A 26,094-nucleotide genomic window follows, 5' to 3' on the forward strand; every position below is an offset into this window, starting at 1 on the left:
TGGGCTACAGTGAGTAGTTGTGTATCTACAGTGTGCACCTATGTGCATCTGTGCATCTGGCAATACCGTTTCTATCCACCATGTGGCGCTGTTGTCACGTGTGTGTGTGTGTGTGTGTGTGTGTGTGTGTGTGAGCGCGAGCCACCGCCGTTTCTAGACATTGGCAGATGTAAGTAGTTGTGCAACACGTGAATTCCCGGCGGAAAGGCGAGTCTCGAGTGTCACAAGCTCCGTGCCGACCTTTACCAACCGTGAAACAAGTCCATTCAGCCTAAAGCGCGGACACGGTGCGGAGAAACAACACCTGGTATGCAACCATTTGTTTGACCCTGTCGTGTGTTACTAAAGTAAGTGTATTCCTAATAGCGCGTTCGTGCGGCTTTTCTATTCAGGAAGTGACGTTGGATTCTCTCACAACTGATAGGATATATCTCACTATGGAAATATAGGATATAGGTCAATGTCTAATCGCATGACATTGAACATGCACCAAATACTACTATTTAATATCACCTTTTTAACATTCTTGGTAGTTTAGGACATAGCCTCGGCTGTAGCGTGTTTGTGTCCTGCTCGTGCACCTCTGTATGTCACTTGAGTTTATTAGCAATTAGCTAAAAGAGCATATTTACTCACTTGTAAAGTATATTTACAGGTGCGCAAACGTTACTTTAGGGCTACAAGTATACTTGTAAGGATTCCTATATGGCTGCTGTGTATTGTTAAATGGCAGGGTAGTTTTCAGTTCTCCTGGCCTCCATTTCTGTTGGATTTTATGTACAACAGGCCTTAAGATACACCATGGTTACAGCAGAATTATTTACACGGTCTGCTACAGATACAAAGACATCACACTGACTACACACTGAAAGACAGGAGTGTTACCCCTGTCATTTTTAATGTTGAAATTCATTTTGCAGGTTGATAAGGTGTATGCTAGGGGCTTTGGGTGGCTTTGTGGCTTTCAGTGTACTGTTGGTGATGTAGTGTCGGTGATGGGGTCTCTGCCTGTATGAAGAGATAGAGCATCAGGACCATATTGGGAGCTTTTACTTTCTTTTTCCAGTGGCAGTCACGTGACTGCGCTTGGTATGCGCATTCCAGATGATACTCATGCCCCTGCTTCTTTTTTTTTTTTTGGCTAAAATGTACATTGATTTGGCCTCGTCTCTACCTCGTGCTAAATTACACAGGCACATTGCATTCAGATGACGTTTTGGCCTAATAAAAACTTTTGAGCATAGTCTTGGGCTTACATAACTGCCAGCAGTAGTGCACTGCCCATTAAATGCATGTGGATTTATTACTTTAAAGGATATTCTGAAGTTGTGGCAGCACAAAGTGTATGTATAGCGAGATTTCCCCTTGACCTCTGGTATAGTGGTTTAGTAGAAACAGCGTAATGCCCGCTCTGTCCTCTGCTTTATCCAAGATGTGTGGAGCAGCCATGCTGCTGAACTGCAGCGCTAAATATAGACTTGCAAGGAGAGAGAGAGAGAGAGAGAGAGATTGATTATGTGCCTCAGTCTCTAACACCACCATGCCCTCATCACTGCTCTGTAACATGCAAGCAGTTCACCAACAGCAATTTGTCTGGATTAATGCTCTGTTTTCCCCTCTCTTAACCAGATATTGCAAGCCGCACAATCAAATAGATGTTCTTTGTTTACCTAAAGGAGTAATCTTTAAGGCAAAGATGAGTGATATCAGTGATTTTCTTTTTGATCTAATACCAAGTGATAGGCTACTCACGATACTGATACTTTTGCACAAGTCTTCTTGCGTATATGAAAAGGGGAAATTTGAAATTTCTAGAATGAGAATTTGCAAACATTGATTATATTAACATGTGAATTTGCAATCTTTGGGTCCTGTGTGATTACAGAAATACGCCATATATATTAGATACATTTACAGTACATGTACCCTTTCTTGTTGAAATGTGTGAGTGTGTGTGTTTATGTTTTTACGAGGGGCTGAGAGAGGTGGCAGAAGGAACAGTAGTTGCCATCCTACACATCCTATCTTTTAGTTTTCACATGTTTGATAAAAAGGACATAGAATATTTGGATCAATTTAAGAAACTGAAACATTAGAATTGAAAGTATACACTATATGGCCAAAAGTTTGTGGACACCTGACCATCACTCCCATATGTGGTCCTTCCCCAAACTGTTGCCACAAAGTAGAAAGCACACATTTGCATAGAATGTCTTTGTATGCTATAGCATTATGATTTCCCTTCACTGGAACTAAGAGGTCTAGACCAAACATGTTGCAGCATGACAATGCCCCTGTGCACAATGCCAGCTGCATGAAGAACTCGAGTAGCCTGCACAGAGCCCTGACCTCAATCCCACTGAACACCTTTGGGATGACCTGGAACACCGACTGCGCGTCAGGCCTCCTCACCCGACATCAGTGCCTGATCTCAGTAATGCTCTTGTGGCTGAATGAGCACAAATCCCCACAGCCACGCTCCAAAATCTAGAGGAAAGCCTTCCCAGATGAGTGGACATTATTAAGTCTTGTATAGGCTAAAGCATCACCATTTAACCATGCTATGTAGACGTGCAGTAATGTTCTGGACCCAGTCTCCCAAAAGCATCGTAAAGTTAAGCTCATAAGATCAGAGAGAGTGTGTAACATGATACTTGTTCTACCATTTAACAACTACATTTGTACTGTAATATATTTAGAAAACTAAGCCCTGATTGATGCTAATAAAGTGTGCAATTACACCTTGTTACATTTATTATATGCAAGTACGTTATGCTTAGTGACAGGTGAAAGCTGGGCATCAAGTCATTAATAAGTGAAGTGATGCTTTAAAGCATCTTGTTTTGTATCAGTTCACCAATTCTTGTTTTCTTTCTCCTTGAATTCCTTCCTTTCATCTTCAAGAGAAGTTTAGACACAAGGAAGAGGAGCAAGGAAAGAAAACAAGAAAGCATTTTCAAATAAATGCTTCCTCTGCTTCTTTGTTGAAAATGCTGTCTCACATGTTGTTTGCAAAAGAGCACAGTTGAGCGCCTTTGTTCTTTCATTTCTGGACCAGAAATATGTAAACAGAAGCCTGAAACAAAGAAATCAGTCAGATCCATTGCATGGCAATTTGGTGAATCACAGTTTTTCTGTTATCTTCTAAATTACATGATTATTACAGGTCTATAATCTCTCCTAAGTGTTACAAACACCAGCTTTAAATTGACGGCATAAATTAAGATTTCTACATCACTGACTTCACTATCAACAACATTGTCAGATATCATCTTCACTTTTCTTAGTTAGCAAGATAAATGCTTTGAAAAAGCATTCATTTAAGATGACTTATTATATTAGATGGAACTCTCAGATAAGACTGATTTTGGTAAAATGATTAATCGAGCTACCAAGTGCGCAACCTTGGAATCAAAGAACCACAATGTACATGAATAGAGTGAATATACTGGAGTGTGGTTTTTATTTAAAGCTGATCTGAAGTGGTTGGGAATGTTCTAGAACAGTCTCAGGTTCCCCATGGTGACTGGTGATCTCGGAAATTCGTGCACTGTGTTTGACATGAGCGTGTAACAGGCTGAATGCCAGGAATACCTCAGGCCTAAACCAGGGCCAAGAGCCTGTGTGCTGTATACGGCTGAATCTGACTCACACACTTAGGTTGGGGGTGGCTGAAGGAGGGGGCATACAAGGAATGTGCTGTAAAGCACTTGCATGGGTGAGGAATATCATACGCATACACATATACATATAGTAGTTCAGACTGCTCTCATTCTCAACTGCACAATCACCTACAGTTGCTGTCACTTAAATAGTCTTCCTCAGACTCGGGCTTTGGCATTACACCCCTCCCCGCTGGCACAAACATCTCTTGCAGTCGAGACAGCCAATGACACCAGAGTCAAACATGTTACTGTGAGTGCACAGTGAGCTCACACTGCCTGTAACTCTAACCATGTGTGTGTTTGTGTGAGTGTGTGTGAGTGAGTGTGTATGAGGTGGTGGGTGGATGAGTGTATATCTTTATCTGTGTCACTCTACAATGGTACGAAAGTAGACACAAGAGCAGCTCAGACCTGGATGTCACTGCGCACAGGGACTCAAATCAACTTCATCTCTAATTTGCCCGTTTCTCTCCCCTCTTTTTCTGCCTACTCACTGCTTGTACAGGAGAGCGGAGTGTTTTAAAAGTGTCATTATGCCATGGCGTCTCTGGGCGCCTCCTTCGTTCAAATCAAATTCGATGACATCCACTTCTACGAGAACTGTGGCGGCGGGAGCTTTGGCAGTGTGTACCGTGCCCGCTGGATCTCGCAGGACAAAGAGGTGGCGGTGAAAAAGCTGCTGAAGATTGAGAAAGAGGTGGGCGACGTAATTGCCTGCGCTTTTCATATTCGCGTTTTAATTGTCAGTGTGATAATCATTTTAATTGCCTCTCTGCATGTAGCGCCTGGTGCTACGCACCAGCCTCGAATATGCTTCCCCCTTGCTCTGAAGAGGGTGTGTGTGGCGCCGAGGGTTTCATTTGTGATCTTATAAATGCATGCACTGTGTCTTTAAAAGAAAATTATCACATAATTAAATCATATTAGTCTCAGGTGAGAACTGTGTTTGGCTTCAAATTACTTTGAAGTGATGGATTTGTCATTTTGCCATTTATTTTTTTTTACGTTTTATTTTTAGCTCAGACTATGTCATGTTTTTTATATCACTGTGACCTCGGTTATTGAGTTGAAAAAGCTTTGAAAATGTGAAAAAAATCTGTCACATGAACACATTGGTTACACAAAATAACTTTTTAAACTTTGATACAAGGATGTAAGTAAGCATTAGTTTGATCTGCAGTTACTCAAATATTTCAGCGGTATTGTAAATATTTTGAGCTGCACAGAAGTCTCTGATCTCTTGCCATCCTAAAACTGGACTATTAATAAAATTTGAATATCATATTCTTGTCCACAAGTATAACACATAAAATGATGTTGCAATAAAGTTTTGTTAGAAACCTAAGAAGTATCAGATATCATAGGATGATTTGGTTACAATAACTGTTACAAAATCTGTAAATCACGCCGAATACGTCTAAATCGGCCCTCTGATAGTTACAAATGGAAAATCATTTTGTTGTTTGTCTTAATGTTTATTTTTGGTCCTTATTTGTTGCCTTATCTGTCACAGGCAGAGATCTTGAGTGTACTCAGTCATCGAAATATCATCCAGTTTTATGGCGCAATTCTTGAGGCCCCAAACTATGGAATCGTCACAGGTCTGTTTTTACACAACCTCTTATGCCTTATAGTCTTTTTCTACTTTAAGTGTTCACTATGACTATCATGTATTTTACTGATGACTTATTTGTATCAGAAAAATAAAAAGCCAGTTTCAACATCTAACTATATAATATTATAATAATAAATAATAATCCTGTGGCAGTGTATGAATGTCAATATTTGCTCAGTCATTTTCATAAATGTTTTATTGATGCTTTCTAAGAAATGGCCACACTAAATCAACAACTGTTAATCACAGAGTATTTTATCACATTCATCACTGGTTAATGTCAGCATTGTTGGGTTTGTGTAAATTGTCAAGGCACCAAGGTGGACGGTTATAATTTTACGTTTATTAAACTTATTAGACTGTCAGACTTGTAGTAAATTTTATTTCTCTTATTCAGTGGCCTGCACCAAATAATGAAATAGAAATAGAAAATAACTACTAATCTCTGAAGTAGACACATTAGGCTTGTTGATAATTGATATTGTTATATTAAAGTTCTTAGTTGTGAGATGGTAAGAATATTGTCCTATCACTGAACCAAGGCAGACTTCTGTGTTACAGTTATTCTTTATATCCCGAAGAGACTATACATCTCAATCTTAGCAAACATACCAGAAACATTTAAAGCCCTGTGTTCTGTCTGACATTATTTAGCTTTGTCAGTAAAATAATGGCTTGGCCTTGCACAGCTATAGGTGGAGCGTTATATAACCTTCATTTTTTATTTGAAAGTCTATCAGACCAGGTTTGTTGTGCGATCAGTGCAGCAGTAGGAAGGCTATAGTATGTGGATTGAGTATGGGTTGTCAGGGAACTGCCATCTCTATTTATCAAAGACCGAACTAATTAGCACCAGGTAAAGGAGAGACGTTTACAAGCAGCCTGGCTGGCATCTTATGTTTCCAGTTTCATCAGCAGGGTTATAAATCTCCCGTCCCATCATATTTCAGTAATGAAGGAGTCAAAGCCCAGTGTTTAATAAACAATTTATCTGATTCTCTCACTTCTGTCTATGAAATGGACTATGTGTGATATGGTTTATAAATTTCATACAAATATCATTTGAAATTTTCATGCATTTTCTGTATTGTAGTCAGATGCAGTATATGTTAATAGTCTGATCACATGCCAAAAAGGACTTCCCAGAAATAGGTAGGGCATGTCCTCTAGGAAGTTATGATAAAGGGTAGGCAGGATATGTCTCATAAATGAATGCAAAGTCCACAGCAGAGAAAGCTGTTGTGAAATCAGTTGAAATGTACCTTGACATAAATGGCAGATTTTATGATATTCATGTTTGATTTCAGTTAGCGCTTGAAAGTTCAGCTCCTGTACATACACTGCTAGATGATATATTTTTATACCTTATAATGTATATGTAACCATATGAGTTTATGTATTTTGAGTTTATGCATCACTTTACATTTTTTGCCTTTGGTTGTTACCCTTTTATGTGGGCATGATCGTTTTTTTATGCATTGTGGCCTGAATAGAAGATGTGTTTTGATTTTCCTCTGAGAGGAAGAGGAACTTCACTGCTGCATGGTGTCGTATAACTTTCAACATATTATTTATTATGTATATTTGGAAGCCCTTGGACAAATGAACTGGCCCCATTCCCATGGGAAAGGTACTGGACAGTAGGGGTCACTCTCACTCCTTCATGGAAATATGAGCTGAACACGAGAGTTGTATATGTTGTAAATCTGAGTCATTATTGTTCTCCTCCAAACACATTGAGACATTTATCAGTAGTATGTGGTCAGTATTTGATAAAAGATACAGCAGTGTCTCTTTGAATGGTTACAGTTTGATTTAAAAAATGATATATCAGATGTGTTTCACAGCTTAGGCCTATTGCTCTGAGTTTAAAAACATATTGCATTAAATATTTTGCATTTTCATTTATGACATTTATTTCAGAGTATGCCAGTGGAGGGTCATTATATGAGTATCTATCAAGTGATGCAAGTGAAGAAATCAGCATGAGACAGATCATGACTTGGGCAACAGAGATCGCTAAAGGTACACGCAAACATGCACATACACCAGAATGTAGCTGGAGCTAATTACAAAAGAATACATTCATTATTAAAAACACATGATGGAAAATGATCTATCTGGATCATTACCGGAAAATTTCCATCAATAAATAAATATGGATTAACAACATAAATGATGAAAATTGTGAAAGCTTTTGTTGTTATTAATTATAACTGCAGTAATTTCTGTCTTTGTTTACTGCAGGAATGCATTATTTACATGCGGAGGCCCCGGTTAAAGTTATCCACAGGGATCTCAAGTCCCGAAATGGTACTTTTGCCAATTCTCATGAGTTTTTCTCAGATTGTTTTATTCATCTTAAAATATATGATTCTGTAAATATTATGAATTCTTTGTATAACTTACTGGGAAACTATGTACAGTAGTTACAAGCAAGGAATGTTGACTCTAGACTAGAGTTTAAGTGGTTATACTGTAGAAAGATCTTATGACTCTAAAAACCTGGCCAACAATAATAGAAGCCTATTTACCACAGGAAGTTTTCTTACTTGTACATGATGTCTTTCTTTACAGTGGTCATGACGGGAGACAAAGTTCTCAAGGTATTTCTCAAGCTCTATTCCTTGATTCATTGATGGGTTTCATCATGTATGTGCTGAGACTATGATGACTAAATGATGATTTGTATAAATCTGTCCATGTGATTATAGATCTGTGATTTTGGAGCATCTAAGTTTCACTCACACACCACACACATGTCTCTGGTGGGCACCTTCCCCTGGATGGCTCCGGAGGTCATTCAGAGCCTTCCAGTTTCTGAAACATGTGATACATACTCCTATGGAGTGGTGAGTCTCTCTCTCTCTCTGTCTCTCTCTCTCTCTCTCTCGCTCTGTGTGTGTGTGTGTGTGTGTGTGTGTGTATCTGTGGGAAAACCCTTCACATGGTCAAATTTGGCTACACATACCTCTGAACTGAAATATGTTTCACTTTTGCATGTATCTCAACCACAAGAAAAGTTGTAGCATTTAATAGTCTGGGGAATGCCAAAAGTGAAAAAGGAGAAAATTATATTTAAATATTCCATTTCAATTCCACTGAAAGACATCAATACACTGGAAAATTAATTTGCATTTAATTTAAATGTCTCTTTTTATTCCCATCTTTATTCCTAACCTACAGCTGTTAAACTTTTAAATTGTTAATCTGGCTGCTTATCTACCTAACATGAAATATATTTATGCTTTCTTAAAGTAGGAATCGCGAAAGAATATTCTAGGCAGAAAAACCCAGTTATGGTCAAAAACACTCAAAGGCATTTGTGCAGCTTTTATAACTACACAAATTACAATTGACACTGTAAATTTCAGAATAATATCTATTTCCATCTGTGTGTGCGTGTGTCTGTCAGGTTCTGTGGGAGATGCTGACTCGTGAGATTCCATTCAAAGGGCTAGAGGGGCTGCAAGTGGCTTGGCTGGTTGTGGAGAAGAATGAGGTAAACGATAGCTAATCATTTACAATCTACAGAACTCAGCGCTCTGTTTCTGTATAAACATATTCTAAGCAGCTCTCTTTGATTTTTATCTGATCAGAAATACAGTACTTATATTCGCTTATACTGGTCATGTGAAATCCTGTTTCAACTCACCAAACCCAAAACCTTGTGTGCTGCAGAGTGATATGCTCTTTTCCATGAGCTCTTTGTAGCTTGTTTGTTGTAAAGTGGATAGGATGGTAATGTAGTGAGTGTGTGTGTTGCAGAGATTGACTATTCCCAGCAGCTGTCCTGCCAGTTTTGCAAACCTGATGAGGAAATGCTGGGAAACAGAACCAATGGTAAGAATTCAGTCATTAGTCATGAACAAGATTGTGTTTACTCTCCAGAGCACAGTATCTGTTTCTGCAAACACAATCAATTCATGTTATGATTTATGATATTGCATGAAAGCCCTGCAATAAACTTTTAATAAACTATAATGCAAACAAGTCACAATGCAACGTCTCTAGTTATTACCTTAATTCTGGTGTTAATCCCAAACTGTAGTCAGTTCAGTGTAGCAAAGCAGACACTTAGAACAAATTCACTAAGATGAGTAAGTCATCCTTATTAAGACATGGCCTGATGTTTCATGTTCTAAAGTTCTTAATGTTTCATATCATTTGAATGAAATGGTAAGCTCCAAGAATCCAGGAGGCTTCTGTCATCTTTCCATCAGGCTTCAGTTTGTCAGGTCACATATCTCCTCAAACACTTCCACACCCAGTTCAGTGAAGATGATAAATTGACATTCACTGGCTCAGCCCTCATCCGGCCAGTCAATAAGAGCAGTGCGAGGCAGTTTTAAAAAAAATTTATTTAAGACCCAATTCACAACTAAACATGACAGTGAACTTTTAATAGTGTAATAAAAGGTTGTTTATAGGCTATGTAAGAATTTTTTTCTATCTGTTAAAGTGCTTCAGATATACCATTTTGTCTTATAATGACTTGTTTCATCATGTCTTAATACTGCATGTGATTCACCAAGTATCTGTTTTCAGAGCCAAATGATGATGTATTGATATATTTAAAGGAGCATTTAATAGTGATGGAATATTCTGTCCTTTTGAATCGTTGCAGTAATACATGGCTACTAGCCAACTGGGTGCCAGAATTAGCACAGACAAGTTTATAGACTTACTGGCCTAAATATTATGATTAAATTTTTTGGAAACTCTTGTAGGTGTGCAGTTAGACACTAGAAAGCATTTTCCTTGCACAGTTATTCATATCAGTGTTAGTTTTGATCACAGGACACTGCTGCCTGATTGTTTTTGTTTGGTGGAGTTTTCTGAAACCTAGCAGTGATTTTTTTTGTGTGTGTGTTTTTTTTTTAATAATCCCAGCAATGCTGCTAACTCTGATGTATTACCACTTCATTGTCTCTGCTGTACTGATCTATAATGATCCACCAACACAAATAATATCTGGTCACTAAATTGTGCATAGCAACAGATAGAGTACAGTCACTAATAGTCCTAAAAACACACTTAAATAGTAAGTGATAAACCAACAGTCTTGTGTAAATTAGGACCACAGCAGAAAAGTTTTAGAAAGGTTGCAGTGAAAAGGTAATGTATTTTTGAATCTGCAATGATACATATTTTTGTTCCATTGTAGAAAAGACCCTTGTTTAAAGAGATCTTGTCCATACTAGAGGCCATGTGCAATGACAGCCAGCTCTCTGACCAGTGCAACTCCTTCTTGCAAAACAAAGCAGAATGGAGGTAAGGTTATTCGAATTTCACTGTTCTGTAATAGATAAGTGACAAATAAAAGCTTCTTCTAATGGAATGTAAACTGCTCATGATCCAACTCTGGTGATGCCTGTGTTTACTAATTACTAAACACAACAGCTTTATTTAAAATGAGTATTTATCACATTAACATACTTAGGCCCTCATTTACTGTTTATCTGATCTGCAAAGTTAATATCTGCAAAGATAACACCTGTAAAAAATGTTTTTGAATAGTTTAAGAATAGGCTTATCTAAGTTTATGTCTTTCAAATGAGCAAATAAGCAATGAATAAGCTTATGCAATGAATACGCACAATGAAAATCAGGGCAAGTAGAGTCACTTTGCCCCCACAGTGAGATTTACTAAATGACATATTAATTAAAATTAATACGTCCAAAAAGGAAGTATTATATTTGTTTATAGCCATTTCAGCTATCTCGGTCCCTGGAGGACTAGTGGTTAGGCTTCAGTGCACTCACTGCTGTGTCCCGGGTTCGATTCCCAGCCAGGAAACCAACCCCAGCCACTGGGTTGCATGCAACAGTGTGCTCTCAGTGCCGGTCCCAAGCCCGGATAAAATTGGGGAGGGTTGCGTCAGGAAGGGCATCCGGCATAAAAACTGTGCCCAATCAATTATGCTCCGCTGCGGCGACCCCTAACAGAAGCAGAGTAACAACAACATAGCCATTTCAGCTATCTGAAGATAAAATAAAGATGTAATTATATTAAAGTTTCTCAAAATCATGCCCCAGTATCTCAAAATATTCTGAACGTGTCTTTAATTAGGACAGTATTACTGCAGAAAAGTTTACTTTACTTTTATTATTAACACACAGTCATGTTTTCACTCTTAATTTGCTCCTATTGTGTTTTGAACAATTTTTTAACACTTTAACACTCATAACATTTAATTGGTGTTATAATGGAATTTTAGTTTACTCTTCAGGGATCTGAGCTCAGCACTACAATCAAGAAGAAATAACACACAATTTAAATATTGGTTGCTCCCCTGCCTTTTTTGGGATGTCAGGAAATCAGTTCCTTGGACTCCATGAAATTGGGGGAGTCTTTATAACAATATCATAAACCTGCAATTCAAAAATTCATGTAGTCGTTCTTTCATTACAAACCTTATATGCTAGCTAGAGCACAGAATCTAAACAAAAATGATGCCTCTGTTTAATTACTTACTGGCTGCACTGCATATTGTGATAGCTGAATTTCAAATATAAAAGTTAGCTACATGATGGCAGCCGATTAGTTAGATAGGCTTATTTGGTGGGAGTAAAACATAGTCAGTATGAAGTATTCCCACCGTGCAGGCTGGGGCTTCAGTGTTTTGGTGCTGTGACAGACAGCTGTAGAAGATTCTGGGTGTATGATGTTAGACCTATATTAAGATCGGCTGGAAGAGGCCCCAAGAGCAGAACAAGAGATTCTCGTCTTTCAGGTCCTTCCTACAGAAAGAGAGAAAGTAAAAGTAGCGTATATGATTGTCTGGAAAACAAGTAAGCTAAGGGCACATGTGAATGTGAAATTCCATGTGCGATTGTCGAGTAAGTGACAAGCAAGGAAAGCAATTACATGGGAAGTTTGGAGTGGGAGTGGAAGCCTGGCTGGAGGGCGCTGAGTGGGAGGTCCGGGTTGCGTCACATGCTTCTTTATAAATAACTGCGGGGGACAAAAATTTGCAGCCTACCCACTGCCCCCTCTGGTGGCCTTCATGGTGATCACAGCGGTCAAACTATGCTCATTAGTAGAAATAATGAGACTGACAAATACCAAATGAGTCCACTACTAAGAAGTGTTATTATGAAAGACAAGTTTTTTGTCAAATGATATCATATTTTACAAGATAAAATTACTATTCATTATTACGAATCAAAAGATAGTCTGCCCTGTTGAAAACAGTAATGGCAGTAATGCCTACCTACTCATTTCAATATCAGGAGTAAGTCAATAAGACACAATTTGTTGTCACCCAAAAGAGGATGAGTTTCTCTTCATTTTTTACTCATGTCATCTCAGGGGCCCTTTCTTTGCCATTGTCACCTCTGGATTGCTCATCCAGATTTCTGTAAACCTGCTTTGTAGCCATGTCTATTGTCAAAAGCGGTATGAAAACAGAATAAAATAGAATTGAATTGAAATTAAAACTAAATGTAAAGCTGGTAAATAAAACCGGAAGTAATTGAGACTTTTGAACCCTGTGATATGTCTGTGATTGTTGAATTGGTGTGCGGTTGGTCTCTGTGAAAGAGTACACCTGTGATATGAAGACTGAAGTGTTTGTGTAATGTTTCTCTGTGTGAAGGCGTGAGATTGAGGCAACTCTGGATCGCTTGAAGAAGCTGGAGAGGGACCTGAGCACTAAAGAGCAGGAGCTGAAGGAGAGAGAGCGCCGCCTCAAGATGTGGGAGAAGAAACTCATAGAGCAGTCCAACACTCCGGTGAGTCCTCTATCTCTCGCTCTGTCTCTCTTTTTTCACATCATCACCTGCCAACTTTCTCATACACATGCACTCATTCCGTGTAAGGCAGGAATTAAATGTATTGTGAAAAGAATCATTCGGTTTGGTTTGTGCTGCTGCTCTACACAGCATGCTGACAGATATTAATCTGGATGTGTTCACATGGCCTGCTACAGAATGCTTGCAGAGCACAAATAGGGAGACAGTCATGAACATGTAGTGGCACAAACTTGTTGGCTTTTCTCATTTTCACATTTCACCTGGTGCTGTTCTGTATAACCATTCCTCTATCATGGAAAAAAATCACTAATTTCCTCTTTTCCATCTTGTATTTGAGTTTGGTTTCGCTATTTGTTTATGTCTATTTATCTATTTACTCTCCCCCTTTCCATTTCCAATCTCATTTTGTCTCGTTTTCCCTTTCACCCCATCCTCTTCTCTTTCCCGCTTTCTCTATTTCACTTTCCTTTTCCACTCTCCTCTCAGCTCTTTGCCCCCCTGGCCACTAAGATAAGTTCGGAGTCGTATTTTGAGACTAAGATGGAGGAGTCAAAGAGCTCGGAGCTGTCGTGTGAGATAAGGGGCTGCTGTAACGGAGAGCTGGGCGCTTTGGCTCTGCAGGCTGTGATGAAAGGCTTCGAGGACGTGTTCAGCCTGGATACCCCCTCTATCCCTGTCCTGCACTCCGACATGCAGGTCAGCATGCAGGCCACGCAGAACTCCTCCAAGACCTGTTCCATGCGAGAAGGACACAAAATCAGCATGGCTGCCTTTAGCTGGTCTGATGACAGTGACAGCGATTAGGAATAGCTCCTCTTGGTTAATTAGCCATTAGCCAGCCTCAAAAACTGTGGTCTTATACCAGCTTTCCTCACTGTTCGCAAAAGTATTGAAGATATTACTCATGTTCTAAAAACAAATGTTATCTATAAGGTTTTAGATCTATTTGTAGGAAAGATCTATATGTAGTCCTGATATCGCAATTGTTACACTTTTTTGTTGGTTTATTTTTTAAATAATAACACCATGTATTTTTTTTTTTCAAAACACAAACTTTTTATGAAAGACCTATTAATATATAGAAACCTCTGATTGAGCTAAGAGCTGAAAGTGATAATTGTTTCCCACTCCTACGTATGGACTGCATTAGTCCTGCCGGTCCTACGCCTACAGAGTCCTTATGGATGTCATTTATGGCAAATGAAGTGGACGTATAGCAGCGTGCTGAGGAGCGAGTGAGCCGCGTGTCAGCCTAGAGAAGATTCGTCGCTTTTATGATGAAGTGACATTTTGCTGACATTAAGATTGGCCAATTTGAGCAGTGAGGCTGGGAGATACTCACATAGGCAAGAAAGGCTAGAGCGTGTGTGTGAGAACGAGAGAGAGAGAGAGAGAGAAAGATTCCCTTCTGTAAAACTTTATGAAGCTTTGCTACAAAAAGACTGAGTAAACCTGTCTTTGTGTTCTTGGATTATCTAAAAAATCATTCTATTGGATGAGCTACAAAATTCACATAGTCAAGAACATAAATATGTTGCTGAACATATTTGGTCCTGCATATTTTCCTGAATTTGATGCAGTTTAGGTCTGTATATGTTACAGTTGAATTGAAAGAAAGCATAATAATAACTGCATGATTTATCAGGGTAAATACCTCGCATATGATCTATACACAGATATGAATGAGGTCACACTTTTGCTTTTGTTCATTAAAACACGTAATGAAATGTTCACATTCTAATATTTATTCCTTTTATGTTTTTTACTTGTAGTGCCCTTGTTTTCAGTATCACATTATTATTCCTACCCAGACTTTGATAATGTTTGCTTTTAACAATCAAATTAATTTAGAACTTATATTCATTAGAACACTCATATACAGTATATATATTATAAAAGGTTTTGCATTTGTATTTGCAGTTTGTCTTAGATCCAGTGTTTTCCTTTGACATTATACTATTCATATTCTGTTTTCTTTTTTGATCCTGTCTCTTTCTGCCTTTTGCAATAAACTTTGTGACAAAAAATATGCTTAAACTCTCTTACTTCTATATTTTGCTTTTTATGCTTTGCATAAATCTAATTTAAACTCCTGTTTTGTGAATTTTAATCATAAACATAAGTATATGACAATTCAGATGACATGATTTCAGGAGACAAATGTGCCACTACTTAAACACTGACTGTACATAACACACATAATAAAGTGCATGTACACTGCAACTGCAATTATTTTTAGATGAAGAATGGCAAAAATGCATTGTGGGGTTGCATCGATGTGCCCCCGAATAAGCTCTGTTCTCAATGTGATCTCTGGACGTGATGTGTGGATGTGTTCCTGTGGCGTCAACTGAACATAAGGTCAAATCATGGCCATAGTCTCTCAGATAACACCAGCAGGACAGAGTGCACTCTGCACCCTGCTGAACCCTGCTGAGCTCTTATAGGAATTTCAATTACAGAGTCATTTGTGCTGACTGTCTCTACACCTCCCTTCATCCCGTCTCTTCTTTGTCAACAGTCTGCTTCCCATCCTTATAAAACCATGCGAGCCAGTTGTGAAGTACAAGATGGCTGCTTGAAATGCACTGTTATGTCACTCTAATTAGGCACATGTATGTCATGGAGCTTTGGCGTGTGGCAGATGTTTTGTTTCTTTATATATGTATATTATCATTTTGTTTACATCCTCTGATATGAGGCTTACACAGACGGGGGAGTTGAGGGCCCATCTGGCTACACAGAGGGAAAACACAACAGTTGTGCTTTCTCTCTCTCTCTTTCCATCTCTTTCTCCATATTTTTTCATGCACATGTAAGAGGTTTGACAAACTCCATGCACAGATTACTGGTTCATTTTGATTTCCTTCACCATCTTTTTGCACAGCAGTGTTCTTGTGCTATAATATTACCTGCTAATAATGAGATTTGTGCTCTGACTGGCATTTAACTTTTAACGCATCTGTCCCCCCCTGGAGTTTGTTAGGACATTTCATACAAAAGTGCTGCATATTATATTTAGTATGCATTTTAGCTTCATAAAGAATTGATGGAAATTATGTTAACTTACATTATAGCATTCAATGAGTTGAATGCTATATGAATTTAATGAGTAAATTAACACCATCCTTTAATAAGAGTTCACTGTTCGTATGCATTACTCTCTCTTTCTCTCTGTAGCTGCTCCCGAACCTGGCCATCCATGTCTGGACAGAGGAACATGTGGTCAGTATCAGTGTTAAATGTGCATTACAATATTTAATTGATTACAACACTACTGAGAGTTTTAGCTTTTGTGTTCTGTCCACTTCTTCAGTAGACAGCCCAGGGCATCTCTTTTGATTTTATAGTAATTTTATATTAAAATATTTTTAAAATAATTACTATAGCTTATATTTGTCTCAAATATAAGCTATAGTAATCTCAAATGTTTCTTCATTATCACAAAAAATCAAGGAGCATCAATTTAAATTATTATTAATGTATGTAAAAAGTGGAATAAATACAAAAAATACAAGTTCAACACTTTCCATCTCTATTTTTAAATTGTGTTTAAAATGGTCTTCAACTTTGTTTCTATCCTCTGAGCATCTTTTGAATGATCTCAGCTGTAATGTCTGTAGTATAAAGATGTCAATTTTCCTGTAGAAATTGATCAAATTTTAGAAATTATTTAACACAACAGAACATAGGACTTGAGAATTGTAACAGGTTTATTTACTAAAAGGTCCTCCATTTCACAGTACTTCTGGATGTCACAGATTTTTGGGACAGGTAAGAAGTTCTCGTAATATGATTATTTATTTCATAATTTTGCTTTCAGAAATACTTCCTATATGTTCAAGTGTACCAGTCAGAGTAGTGGTGGTACATGTAGTATAAGTTAGATTTCCTGCTGTATTTGTGTGTTTGTGGCTGTGCAATGGCAGGCGGGGCAGACTGTGAGATGCAGCGCTACGCTGATGTCTTCAAGAAGAACCACATCACTGGACGCAGGCTGCTTCTCCTGTCTGAGGCAGATATGAGAGATATGGGCATCTCCTCTAAAGGGCATATCATACACCTGAAGGTAGTGTAGTGGAACTGCTGCACAAGGGCACAATATGGAAAGCTGCTTGGTATAATAATATGAAAAGGCATACAGATTTTTAAAAGTGTAAAACACACTTAGGTAGCATTGGGTCTAAGCCAATTTATTAACACTTATAGGATATGTAAGCGCTTTGATGCATAAAGAATAAAATACAACGTGACATGCAGTTATAGGAAAGTAATCAACAACAGTGTGAGGTGATGTGTAGAAAGGCTGGTGAGGGAAAAATTGTTTATAGCTGATCATAACTTGTTTCTCAAACATTCCACAACATTAATGTAAATATAAAAAGATAAAAAGTACAATATGCTGTTCTTTAATTAATAAAAAAATTAATAGTTGGCAAATTTCTGTGGAATAAGAGAAATGTAACACTTTGGTATATGTGGTTACAGGAAAATAATCACCACCCCATCATTGATTATTTTCCTCTAACAGCACATTCTGAAGTGTTTCATTCCTTATACATTTCGGTTATGGTTTTTTTTTTAGTTGAAAGCCTTTCTTATCCAAACATGAAATTCTCTATTCATAAAATTCAAATACTTCATAATCTGAATGTATCTGTATCTAACTGTATCATGTATTATGTATCATGTTCCTGAGACACAACATTCATTCTTTTTTCAGACTGAAATTGAAAAATTAACAAATGATTACCTGGCCCTGTTCCATTTCCCCCCGTTAACAAAGGTATGGTCAATTTAGTTTAAGAGCTCTGTTTTGCATTTATTTGTCATTTTCAGTTTTGTAATAATTGAAGTCTGGTAATTTGATATGATACGGTGTTGATAAATAAGTGTTTCCTTAATTGTTCAGAATTCACTGTGTCATTACTAATTATAACATGTTTCCTCTTCTGTGTAACCATGAACCTTACTTAGGTCTTACTACCAAGATACTATATTTTTGACTGTGTTAATGATGATAAATAGAGTTTTGACTGTTGAAATGTCCCTGTGTCCCCTGTCAGGATGAATGGGACAGAGAAGAGGAGAAGCAACGCTGGAGGAAGACTGTTAATCTGGAGCTGGTGTTTGGTTATCACTGGAAACCAGGAACAGGTCCACAGGTACAACAGATGCCTTAAGAGCACCTATAACACATTTGTGCAAACAAGGATTACACCAAAGTTTGTCTATTAATCTAGTTGCACCACACTTTAAACATTGTTTATAGGTTAGCATGGTTTAAGTTTTATTCTTATTGTACACTTAGATGAGGTGGTATAAATTTCCAAAATGACAGAATACTGTATATTCGCATGAAATAATTAAGAAATCATTTGATAATGATTGCTCACAAGAGAAACATGGGCTTACTGACAGAGATTAAGAGGTTTAATCCTTGATTTTTTGAGACTGTGGTGCAAAAATAAAAATGGTGCAATACAACATGAATTAAAATAAAGCTTCCGAAACTTTAGAAAACTACCAATCCTTGATTAGCTCTATGCAAACTCATTTGAATCCTCAAGCCCTTGTTAATGCATGTTCCAAAATTTCATGCGTCTTCCATTAAAAATGATACTTAAGGAAAATTTTTTAACCTTGGTCATGCACGTTTTCTTTTCAAACTCTTTATTTATAGGAACTTTAGAAGCCCCAGGCCTAAACTGTTTGGTATCTATAGTCAGAAAGCCCCTAGCTCTATGTCAGAGTTTTCAAACTGCTGATTCATATTCATACTTAATTTATTTTTCACCTCACACCACTGATAGTGTGTAGATATGTTTTTGCATTCATTATTCTGAATTGTTATTTGCGCTGTGGTGAAGACTGAGGCCTTTTGTTCCCTGGGTGATGACTTGCCATCAGTGTATAGAACCGAGACTCTTTTGGATGTCAAGATGGCGACACTTGCCTTGAAGTTGCCATTTCCTTAAGTAAAGACGCCTGTTATTCTCCCATCAGCTATTGACCACTGTCTCACTAAGCACATTTTTTTCTGTTTGCAAGATTGATTTTTTCTTCCCTCCTTTAAAAATAAACAGAAAAAAAGATAAATAAATCTTCCATCTAGAGTGATACATAGCATCCACCCCCTCTTGCTTGCAAAGGCTTTGTTCAGGTCTCAAAGAGGGGAGAAAGGCCGCTTCTCCACTTGCTGCTTGAATTTAATCAAAAATGGCCCATTTAGCCAGAAGTCATTTTCTTTTTAAAAGGCAAATGTTATTTAATCTTTCAGCTGTTCATTGTCCCATCATAAATAGTCCCCTTTCAGTGCGTGCGGCGGGGCTGAAGCGAGGCCGCTAATTGCCTCCCATTTCTCCTGACATGTGGTGGTTTAGTGGGGAGGAAACTCAGCAGGGAGAAGGAAACAGGAGGCTGAGAAAATGAGAGCTAATTATTTTCCCCTGCCTGGTGTCAGGCTCTGTGTCAGCCTTGTTTTTACAAACTGGAAGGTTCTTTTGGACTAAATAAAACAAACCCGCTCTGCTCACTTTTCCCCGCTCTCTCCTTCTCTCTCTTCCCCCGCCCTCTCTCTCTCTTTCTCCTCTCTCTCTCTCTTTCTCTCTTTCCCTCTCTCTGTCTCTCGTTCTCCTCTCTCTCTCTCTCTTTCTCTCTCCCTCTCTCTCTGGCGGTGTCATGGTAGCAGCTGCACTTCTCAAAGACTAAATGAGGGGCCTGCGATTGTGCACTGGCCATCTGACAGGCAGCGAGTGTGCTGTTAATGAGGATATCAGCGCTGAGTCGAGGAAAAGGTGCTGAATTATGTATGAGGCGTCATTAGACGCTCGCTGTGCTGGCCGCCATCATGGCGCATTGTTTCTGCCGGTGTGATTAGGCCAGGCCCAACAGTGCCAGGCCAAGGTGCTAGCAGCCTGTTCCAATGAGGAGGAGTCTGGCACCTTTACAGCGAGACATGGCTTCTGACATACACACACTCAGGACCTCTGACACTGCTGCTTTGAGATCCATCCAGCAAACACACACACACACTAAGTCCTAAACGCAAAACACACCCTCAGAACACACACACGCTCATCCATGGCACACTCCTCATTTCAACACTCACACCACACACTTGTGAGGATGTAAAGATGTGTGTTAGGGTTCTCCTGTGATGTGTCACTCTCTGATCTTAGTACACAGTAGATTGGCTTGCAACAGGAGCAGTGTGTTTTAAGTAATGACCGGTGAATGGTGCCCAGGGCTGGAGAAATGGGGGAATCATTATTGCTCTGTCAGCATGTGCACCGTGTCCAAAGCCAGCCAGAACTTTTTAACATGTCCTCTGATGAGGAGCACATTTGCATTGATGATGGGAATGAGAGTGGATGTTATAAGCTCACATTTTGTCTTTTTTAATTGTGGCTTTCATGGTTGGTTCTGATTTTTTCCCTTTGTTGCAAGGGTTTGTTTATTCATTTAAAATTCTTTCGTAGTGTCATTTAGTTGGAGTTAATGAGCAATATGCTTGGTTGGATGATACACTGGTTATTCACATATGCCGATCTCTGAACTCATTTCAGTATTTGGCTATTTGATCAAGTTTTGGAGCAAAAAATTCATAATGACAAACAACATCATATATCATGTATCATACACAGAGAATGTTGGGACATTACCAGTTATTATTGCATCTAATGTCAAATTTTTAATGAAATTCTAACTTCTAGTTCTATTTGGAAATACCATACCAGCTATGGGGGGCTGGTGGTGCAGTGGGTAGTGTTATTGCCAACAACCCTGGATTGATCCTGAGCTCAGGTTACTGCCTGCGTGGAGTTTCTGTGCATGCTCTCTGTGAGTTTCCTCCAGGTTTTCCAGTTTCCTCCCACATTCTAAAAACATGCCAGTGGGTGGATTGCCTATGCTAAATTGTCCCTTGGTGTGAAAGTGTGTGCATAGTGTCCTGCAGTGGACTGGAGTCCTATACAGTGTGTATTCCCACCTCATGCCCAGTGTACCTGGAATAGCGTTCAGCTCCACCTGAACCTTGACCAAGATAAAGCGGTTACTGAAGATGAATGAATAAATGAATGAATATACAAGCTATACCAGCTTATGTCCACTATAAACATCTTTACATGACAGGAATAAAAATAACAATTTTGAAATTTTTGTTTGGATATTTGAAATGCATATATTTTAAAATGCATATATTTAAATAGCTAAACAGTTACAATGCCCATCCTTAATAATCAAGACCATTTACCTATACTGCTAACTAACTCCTTCTGTAGAGCTATACCCAATAGTGTATATACGTATATACGTATATGTATATGTATTTTGTGCAGTACGATACAGCCACACAGTCACACCTATGTGAGCAGTGTGAAATCTGTGCTTGTGGTAGTGGCAACAAGATATTAGCGTTCTAGAGAGCATTTAATTGGATGCACATCCACAAATACATATTTCACACATATTTCACAAATGCAGATTGAGTCAACAAATGTTCACCACCTTCCCAGAAATTATACACAATTCTAGAAAAATGTGTAAAGTCTGCACATTTTTGTATTCTTATTTGTGGTATATTTCTTTTCATAGCACCAACAGATATATCAAAAACAGCTCTGAAACTCCAACTTTGATTTCTTGGCGATAGTTTTCAATAGGTAGGGAATTTTACCAACAGTAAACAGAGAAGAGTGGCTGATTTTTACTGTACCAGTGCCACTTGGAAATAAATAAACAATCATTAAAATGTTAGCCCACTATTATAAATACATATACAGTTTGCTTAAAAGGTAATCCACGTTCATTTATTAATGTATATGATAGAGTAATACAGTAGACTTAATTACATGCCAAATCTTTATTATGTAAGTCTAATTTTATTAAATAAAATGACAGGATTCTCAAATAAAAAGAATCCTGATCCTCTTATCGCATGTATTGTTAGCAGTAATGATGTCAGACCCTTGACATGAGTTATATGACATTTACCCTCAGGATCTGCATAAACGAGTTGTTCGGTACCATGAGTATACATTTTACTATCTTATGGAAAGTACCTTATGGAAAGTTATTGCAGTCTGTTGCAGCTTATTTGTTGCAGCTTGATTATGTCATCTAGGTAGAAACAAAATTTGATAAATTCTGTTAGTGTTTTCCTTTGGTTTATCTGATTTCCTCCCACCTTCTGAAAGCATGCCAGCATGCTCTGCTAAATTATTATGAGGTGTGAATATGTGTGTATATATGTGATGCATGGGTCTATCTTGAGAATATTGGAAGTGATGCTGGAATACACCCTGGATGGCACGCTAGTCCATTGCATGGTACCATGCACACATACATTCACTCACTCATTCACACCTAGGGGCAATTTTAATATAGCTAATCCACCTACTGGCATGTTTTTGGAAAGTGGGAGAAAACCGGAGAAACCCACATGCACACAGGCAAAACATGCAAAACTCCACACAGATTCCACAATCTCAGGATTGACCCTGGAGCTGTGACCTGCTACACCACCATGCTGTCCAGATATGACATATCCACACTAAAGGTTATATACAGTATTTTTTATTTTGCAAGTCTTCCATCATGCCTGTGCCTGCACAATATTGTACATCCCTATTATAACAGTGATATTGTTTACTCCATTTCTGACTGACAAAACCTCAAAACAAAAGAAAGCTTATAATTAGCTAATAACTGACTACAGCTTCTGAATGTCATCTTCTGTCTTCTATATGCCTTTTGCAGGACTGCAAATGGAAAATGTACTTGGAACTTGACGGAGATGAAGTTGCTTTAACCTATATCAGAGACGTCACGTTTAATGCAAACAGACCGGATGTGGAAGTCTCAAAGATGACCAAGGTACATTCTTTGTCCATATTGGTTATAATGCACAACACAGTATATGTTGTGAGCTGATGTATGAAGTTGTGTACATTTTCTTCTTAGCCACCATTTGTGATGGAGAAATGGATTGTCGGGATATCTGACAAACAGACTGTCGACTGCATTGTAAATTATGAGGTAATTGAAATTCCCAAAAAACATAAAATGAGCACCAGACATGTAAGGAATATAACGTATCTCTGCAAACATCCTCAGGCTTTCACTTCTCTACACGCTGATATATACTTTAAAAAAATGGCAGGATTTGTAGCAAAGTGAATGTGGATGTCTCTCCTTTTTTACTGGCCCAAACCAGAATCACTCTTTCCCTTACACTTCACTTGGATTGTTTGATTTAAGCCATTAAACCAACAGCTTGTTCAACCACATCGAGTGCAGTATGGACTTTTCTCCCATATATCTATCTAGTCATGTCAAATCTGCAGTAGGGCCCTAGAAGAAGATTGTAGGGCTTGGTTCCTGTTTGGACCTATGCATAACTCACCCTGTGCTTATTGTCTCATCAGAGTGATGTCAGGTCTCCAAAGAGCACAAGGCATATGCACTCAGTGCCGTGGAGCCTGGTCAGTGGGCCAGATGAAATCAGAGGTGTAGAGCTGCTCATAGAAACAGCACCAACAAACGGGGGTGGAAACTACAGGAGCTGTTCCAACTCTGGTAATAGTAATCTTTACTTTTTAGAACCATAGACACTGTAAGTAAGGAGTTTAAAATTAGAGCAAGATTGTCTTAATATAGAGATTGTATGTAATGTTAAGTGTCATTTAATTACAATGTTAAATGAAAATAGAAATAAAAGTGGTAAAGAGAATTGAAATTCATTATTATGCCCTAATACAACTTGTGGGGAAATAACAAAACTCATTCTGAATCATTTTTGGCATTCAGCAACTTTCTCCTCATTTTACTAAAGCATTGTAATATAAAATTTATACACTATATGGCCAAAACTATGTGGACACCTGACCATCACACCCATATATGCTTGCTGAATGTCCCATTCCAAAACCAAAGGCATTAATATGGAGTTGGTCCCCACTTTATAACAGCTTCCACTATTTTGTAAAGAATTTCCACTAGATTTTGGAACATGGCTGTAGGGATTTGAGCCCATTCAGCCACAAGAGCATTGGTCAGCTCAGGCTCTGGTGTCAGATGAGTAGGCCTGGGCCAGTCTGTGTTCCAGTTCATCCCAAAGGTGCCACTTGAGTTCCTCCACACCAACCTCGGCAAATCATGTCTTCATGGACCTTGCTTTGTGCACAGCGGTGTTGTCATGCTGGAACAGGTTTGGTCTCAACCCCTTAGTTCCACCAATGGGAAGTCTTATTTCTACAGCATACAAATACGTCCTATACAATTGTGTACTTCCAACTTTGTGGCAACAGGTTGGGGGAAGCCCACGTATGGTGATGGTCAGGTTTTCCACAAACTTTTGGCCATATAGTGTAGTTAAACAGAAAAACGGTACTTGCGCTAGTGTACTATATTTATCTCTGTGCTTTTGGAAACCAGATGCCTGTATAATGGACAGTTCAGTGCAAAAGTATGTGGTAGCTAGGTGGAAAAAGGAAAATGTACTGCAATTTTACAAAGTATCTACTAAAAATAGAATTCAAACATGTTACAAATGAAATTTGTTGTATTCCAGTAACAGGACAGCAGTCCAAAACAATGCACAACACAAAACAGAATCAACAGAAAAATAGTTTGCAAAGACATTTTGCCATAAAAAGGCAGTTAATGACATATGAAATATTTACAATAGATATGTCAAAATATGTGTTATTTTCTTCTAGACATATTCAGAGCTGTATGTTAAAGCTTAGTGGACCCAGAACTGTTCAGATGATAGGAAAGACAGTTACAAAAGCAAATGGAGGAGTTATTATAGAATAGTTATATCATATTCAAAAAATTACTTTTTTTCTTAAAATAAACTATTTTTGTTACTAGTGCTAATAAATGAATATCTGTGAAACACTCAATTTTTGCACTCAGTTGACTTTTGTATTATCTCACAGGTGTTGATCCTCAGTGGATTTCCAGTCTGAGATCAAAGCAGCTCAGAGAGGACCTAGCCCAGGAGCGCCACAGTGCCACGCCGAGCAACCACTCAGACAGCATGACCCTCCCGCAGTTCCTGTCTGTTTTTGGTAATCAGTCATCATATGCTTCTGCTGTGCGAAGATCACCCAGTCGCAGTCCACTTTCACAATGGGCCGACTCCCGAAGCTCCTCTCCTACTCTTTCAACCAAACTCTCCTCAATCCACCTGGGGTCAAAGGGTAGCAGCCCATCCAGTACCACTTCAGAGAGCACATCAGAGAGAGAACGCTCTCAAAGCAGTAGACACATGTACAACTACCAAAAAAAGGGCTCCTATAACTCTCTAACTGTGACCGGAGGAGGAGACCGGAGATTCAATAGAGGGGGCAGTCATGCATCTCATGGCGGCTCTAGAGTCGGACGACATCGGACCAACCAAGTAGTACCACAGAACCAGTTACAGATAATCCCAGGATTGGCAACAGCAACAGTAGGAGAAAGGCAGAAAGATGAGCTAGAGGATGCCAAAGCTGCAGAGGGAGGATGGATTAAAGTAGAACGCAAGAAGCCTCCCAAACAGGACCATAAGCAGCAGGACCAAAGACAGCTCAGAGGCCGTCCACGAAAGGGAGGAAGAGGGGGGCGTGGGCGGAGCTAAGGGTTTTTATGCTGTGTATATGTGGGCATGTGGATCAAGTGTACTACAGTTCTTTTTCAGATGTGGGTGGGAATATAATTACTGCTTTATACCTTTGAACAGGCCTAGGACCTAACTATTTTTAATTTTTTTAACCATTATTTGTATGACTGGCCTTGAATCCTCATGCCTCCATATGTTTTCAGCTTGTGACAAGGGTCTTTCTCACAAGACACTCCAGAAATACGAATGTTTTAGTACTCTAAACTAGTAATATTGTTTGGGATTTTAATTATGACTGTTCACACACACACACCACTACCACTACTAGATGAATTAGGTTTTTTGCCTCAGGTTTCAGACTCTTGGGTTTTGTTATAATATTTTTATATAATTTTTTGCCAACTATATCCTACTGAATCGTCAAAATAAAAATGATTTTAAAATGA

The 26,094-nt window shown here is 38.6% G+C and overlaps 1 protein-coding gene across 3 annotated transcripts; it reads left to right on the forward strand.

The window, feature by feature from the left end:
- The first annotated feature begins 129 nt into the window (after positions 1-129).
- map3k20a (mitogen-activated protein kinase kinase kinase 20a) lies at positions 130-26,094 on the forward strand. Of its 3 annotated transcripts, none has more exons than XM_026912487.3 (20): positions 130-347; positions 4,171-4,362; positions 5,179-5,266; positions 7,204-7,305; positions 7,528-7,593; positions 7,858-7,886; positions 7,995-8,132; positions 8,696-8,782; positions 9,049-9,123; positions 10,448-10,554; positions 12,882-13,017; positions 16,219-16,263; positions 16,782-16,812; positions 16,968-17,107; positions 17,762-17,824; positions 18,105-18,203; positions 22,798-22,914; positions 23,002-23,076; positions 23,466-23,616; positions 24,984-26,094. In XM_026912487.3, the coding sequence occupies exons 2-20, from the start codon at positions 4,204-4,206 to the stop codon at positions 25,664-25,666; spliced, it is 2,391 nt and encodes a 796-aa protein (XP_026768288.1). In that variant the 5' UTR covers positions 130-347; positions 4,171-4,203; the 3' UTR covers positions 25,667-26,094. The 3 variants fall into 3 exon arrangements, with proteins under 3 accessions (XP_026768288.1, XP_026768287.1, XP_026768289.1); XM_026912486.3 differs by having other exon boundaries at positions 130-307; XM_026912488.3 differs by lacking the exons at positions 16,219-16,263; positions 16,782-16,812; positions 16,968-17,107; ... (4 more) ...; positions 23,466-23,616; positions 24,984-26,094 and adding an exon at positions 13,525-14,481 and having other exon boundaries at positions 146-307.

The sequence above is a fragment of the Pangasianodon hypophthalmus genome, chromosome 5 (assembly GCF_027358585.1).
Source record: "Pangasianodon hypophthalmus isolate fPanHyp1 chromosome 5, fPanHyp1.pri, whole genome shotgun sequence".
NCBI lineage: Eukaryota > Metazoa > Chordata > Actinopteri > Siluriformes > Pangasiidae > Pangasianodon > Pangasianodon hypophthalmus.